General features: G+C 47.5%; 1 protein-coding gene across 2 annotated transcripts in view; it reads left to right on the forward strand.

Moving 5' to 3' along the window:
* Positions 1 to 5,000, forward strand: part of ppp3cb (protein phosphatase 3, catalytic subunit, beta isozyme) — a gene marked incomplete at both ends in the record, with an annotated part of 30,877 nt that overhangs the window by 20,529 nt on the left and 5,348 nt on the right. For both annotated transcript variants that reach the window (XM_080007707.1, XM_080007708.1), the window contains 3 exons: positions 1,424 to 1,501; positions 1,816 to 1,910; positions 3,147 to 3,272. In XM_080007707.1, coding sequence (XP_079863833.1) covers positions 1,424 to 1,501; positions 1,816 to 1,910; positions 3,147 to 3,272 — 299 coding nt within the window. The remainder of the gene's footprint in view (positions 1 to 1,423; positions 1,502 to 1,815; positions 1,911 to 3,146; positions 3,273 to 5,000) is intronic.

Consider the following 5,000-nt stretch of genomic DNA (forward strand, 5'->3'; position numbering starts at 1 on the left):
GGTGAGGCGTAAGGTTGGGATTGGGTTTATGAACAACTTCATGCGTGAAAGTTATGATCGGCTGAACCAACACCAACCAGAGAGCTCTAAATGTGACAGAGGCCTCGGTTGCACTTATCTTTCAAATGCCATTAGATCCAGACTTGATGCTTGAATAGAAACTCTGCGGCCAGATCTGTGTCTGGATTTCATGTTCCCACAAACTATTGTACGCTATGCTTGGATGTATAAATAAAAAAAATGTTCCATCTGCTTCTACTTAATATTTGGTGATTTGGTGTAAGGCAAACAACAATTCAGAATTATGAGTGATAATATATATCGCTCTAGCTCCATATCCCGATAGACCAGTATCTCTGGATAAGTTTTGATGGGTACTGTGATGATCGTGAGCATGAACTCTGTTTTTTGGTTGATCTCACTACACATGTGAAGGCACAGTGTTGATCCGTGGAATCCAGAGCAGTATCTGTGTAATTTAATAAGTATTAGCTGAGTTATTGCACTGGGATCTTGGCGGTGGTGGTGGCGGCGGGGTGGGGGTTTTAGCTCCTGCATGGTTGCACCACTTCTGCAAGAACCAATGACAATTATTGGGGTGAGTACGAGAAGCTGACGGTGTACGGTGTACGGTGAAGCTCTTGTCTCGTTTACTCACTCTCATTCACACAAATGTGAACGCATGTATTTAAGTATAGACACACACACACGCACAAACACTATCATCCACACGCACGTACGCACACGCACATGCGCACACAAACACACACACACACGTACAGAGTTCTGTTTCAGCATGAAACGATATCCCACAATCCCCAGGGAGACTGCACGGTTCTGTTGCTATGACGACCGGCTACTACTGCCAGATATGGAGTGATATAAAGATACAGTGAGAGAAAAAGAGCAGAACAACATGGAGAAGGAGAGAAGGAGAGAGATGAAAAAAATGACAAACGTAGGAATGTGAAGGAGGAGAGGAAGAGAGGCGTTAATTGCGCGTTGGGCCGGGGTCCAATGGACGAGCGCTGTTTTTCGTGACACGTTCCGCGCCCCGCCGGGCGCACGACATCAAAGAGTCACGGCGAGAAAACACAGCGCCGGGCTTCTTTTCTATGTTTAGTCGACGCCACATCAGTCGACGTGCTGCAAATGTACTCTGCCCCCACACTGGCAGCCGCCATAAGCCCCACTGGGGTCCGCCGGAGCTCAACCGCGCCCTCTGCCGGCCAGATCGGAAGTGCACCGATGCATCGCTGCCACAGCAGTCACTTCATGCGCCTTGTTTTGCATGGCTCATCTTTAGAGAGATAGTGAAATAATCACTGGCTTATTTTGATTGTTTCTCTCTCTTAATCTGCTCTCTCTCTCCCTCTCCCTCTCCCCCCCTCTCTCTATCTCTCTCTCTCTATCTGTCCGCTAGTTACCCTGCAGTGTGTGAGTTCCTACAGACCAACAACCTGCTGTCAATCATCAGAGCGCACGAAGCACAGGACGCTGGGTAAGCTGCCCCTGACTCCATAAAAGCCAGACCATGGAGTCCTTCAGTCTGCTTTAAAAAGGGAACGCCGTTTTAATTTAATGGGCCGGCCGTGACATTTTATGTTCTCATTTGCTGCGGCGTTCTCTTGTCTGGGAAGTAGACATTTTGTTTGATGAAGTTACTAAATGTGTGGCGTTGCAAAAGCAGGCTTGAGTGAAAAATTAAGCCATTCTGTTTTTTTGTGGAAGCAGCCTCTTTCTAAAATGTGCTGTGTGAGAATAATTTCGCCGTGAGCGGACTTCCCGAAACCCTCCCCTTTCTCGCCCCCGCAGATATCGTATGTACAGGAAGAGTCAGACCACCGGCTTCCCCTCCCTCATCACCATCTTCTCTGCTCCAAACTACCTGGACGTCTACAACAACAAAGGTCGGCGGGCGATACGCGGGAGTCATGAATGACGACCAACGAAATAGGAAAAATGTCGACTCTGTCCGACAGTGGCTCTAGAAAGAAATCGTACCGCTGAATTTAGGTTTCAAACTGCTGAACGGTCATGTCCTGGTTCAAGAATTTTCTGACATCAATATCCTGAGGTTGGGGCTTGTGGAGTTATTGTTGCAGAATCGGGCTAAAACTGCAAAAAAAAAAGTAAAATATAATAATAATAATAATAATAATAATAATAATAATAATAATAATAATAATAATAATAACTGGGATTTATATAGCGCATTTCACAAACCCAAGGACACTTTACAATGGAAATAAATCCATCCAATATAAACAAGTAATTATCCAACATCACAGCTTCTTTATTAAGGAATGTTGACACGTAACATGTCTGTAAATTAAATCATAATTCTATCATATCCATGAATCCATACAAAAGTTAAACCGCCTGTGAAAACGTTGGATAATTCTGTCATTCATAAAAATCACTTGGGTTCTGACTGCTTGGAACAGTTGATTTTTGATCCAAAAGTCTTTTTTTTTTTAATGCACGCTTGAACTTTGGAGCAATTTTCATCAACCTTCATCCACGAAAGGCTGTGGCTAATTATAAAAAAAAAAGTAAGGGCCAAATTAACTGTCATTCAAAGCCGTCAGCTCATGCTGGGTTGGTTTTGGCTTTGGCACATCCAGGGCAGCTCGGCGGTGTAGAGTGAGCGTACTTTAATTATCACCATTTTTAATGGTGTCAGTAAAAAAATGTGGCAGGTCAGTAAAAAACTGTCAGCCACGTCAGTAGGATGTAGCTGAACATTTTGAGTGAGCAACCCTGACACCCAATCACGCACACACACACACAATAAGCCTATGCCCCATACTGGTGCATTACTTTTCCTGTAGGAACCATTTATTTTCGACATGTCAATGTCTACGCCTGTCTCCCATGCAAGGAAAATTGATGCAGCCAGGTTTTTTTGTCTTTTTCTGATCAGTTGCAGTAGAAATGATCACACTGGCTGGCGATGCAAAACCTGAGCGCAAACTCTGACACTCTACATCCTTCATACTGTATTTGTGTGTGTGTGTGTGTGTGTGTGTGTGTGTGTGTGTGTGTGTGTGTGTGTGTGTGTGTGTGTGTGTGTGTGTGTGTGTGTGTGTGTGTGTGTGTGTGTGTGCGTGTGTGTGTGTCTTTGTGCATGTATTTGTGCGCAGCGGCGGTGCTGAAGTATGAAAACAATGTGATGAACATCCGTCAGTTCAACTGCTCCCCTCATCCCTACTGGCTCCCAAACTTCATGGACGTCTTCACCTGGTCGTTGCCCTTCGTGGGAGAGAAAGGTAGGACACACACACACACACACACAAACACAGGACACAAAAGTGTTATTCAATACAGGACCTTTAAATATACCATCTAATTATCCTGATTTGGGAATTTTTTGTTCTCAATGTGCAAAGAAAATCCTTATTTTTATATCCCTCAGACTTCCATGTTCCATGTCTTTACATGATCGATTTGTACATCCTTTGAGTAAATGTACAGGTGGCTGGTATAACCTGCAGGGCATTACTGCCTGTCGCACTTCCTCCGGTGCCTATGGGACAGCTGCAGGGTCATCAACCAGGAACCACCAATCCTCAACGTTTCACTCCTTTAATCCTGGAATGTCTCAGAGTGACAGGGACGCCTCCCAACCACCCCCTGCAGCTGGCGCCTTGGTCAGGTGTTCTTTCCCCAACGCTTGTCCTTCTTCCTCAGCCACAGCAAAAAGCTTCTTCGCCTCCTCTGCCAGTTCTTTTGTTGCCTTCTTCAGCTTTCCTCCCAACACTCCTGCGTCCCTCAGCGGGCGTGTGTTTGACAGCTCCACAAAGCCTCGGCATCCAACCTCCACTGGGAGGCCTCAATCTCCTCCGCCCATGGTCCTGTGAGCTCAATCAGGAGTGCAGCTTTTGCCTTGATGAAGCACACGGCTAAGTCAAGACGGAGAGACGTAGTGGTAATCAAGCCGGGGAACTGGAGCTGCCCGCCGAAATCGACTCTCATATTCCAGGAAAAGTACCTTGGTGTTTCTCTTGGCCGGGTGCTTCTTCTTCCCGTGCCCTCCCTGACAAAATGGATGTGGTGTTCTACTGGTGGTGAACATCCCCTGCCTTCCTGCCCACGCCCCTCCAGCACCCGGACCAGCTTTCCCATGGATCTGATCATGGCACCATCTGTAGCGCCCCTGTGAAAGCGCTGTCTTTCAGCCTGACAAGATGTGCTGGAGGCCTGCGTTGGGGGTGTTGCAGAGCGAGCAGCATTCCTCGCTCCTGAACCACTGGTGGAGGTTTCCCGAGGACAGGAAGGCATGTCATCTGATGTCATCTGATGAGCATGTCACCTGATGAGGAAGGAGTCTTTCCTGTGGGATCTTCCACATTGTCCGACCAACTGATTTTCCGGTTGACAACCCTGTCCCAGGTTGTCCAGCTTCTGTGTCGGCCCTGCGACACAGCCTTGATCTTGTAGTGCTCTTCCTCCATCCTTGTCACCTCTGATACCACCATCGCCTTTCTCTCGTTCCAATTGGCCTCAGACCAAAAACGTGGCCCTTCTCCCCACCCTGGTCCTTCCCTTCCGTTTTTGTTGTTGCAGCCTACCAACCGCTCGGTCGACCTCAGCTTGGGCCTGTCCGCTTTCCACTTCCTGCCTGTTGGGACCTTGGCGATTGCGTTCCTCACCGACTGATTGGTGGAGTCTCTTAATTCGTGAACCAGCCCGGTCTTTTCCTGCTTGTAGCCCAAACTGATGGATTGCAGTGGCAGCCGCAAAGTGTTCTTCCCAAAGAGGTCAGTTTCAGGGAGGCACCGCAGCAGCCTCAACCACTTTCAGAAGAATGAGTTGTCTTTCCCATCCATCTTACTTGTTGTGGATGAGGGAATTTGGCCCATTTTCAGTGGCCACCCTCCTGTAGAGTGTGAATTGGTAGCAGCACACCTTGTAATTCCCCAGGAGTTGGCTTTGATTGATCCTTGCCAGGCCTTCTTAGAGCTGCTTGTCGGAGAGCTCTGCTGTATACCGTCTCC

This window comes from Zeus faber (assembly GCF_960531495.2).
Source record: "Zeus faber genome assembly, chromosome: 10".
Lineage (NCBI taxonomy): Eukaryota > Metazoa > Chordata > Actinopteri > Zeiformes > Zeidae > Zeus > Zeus faber.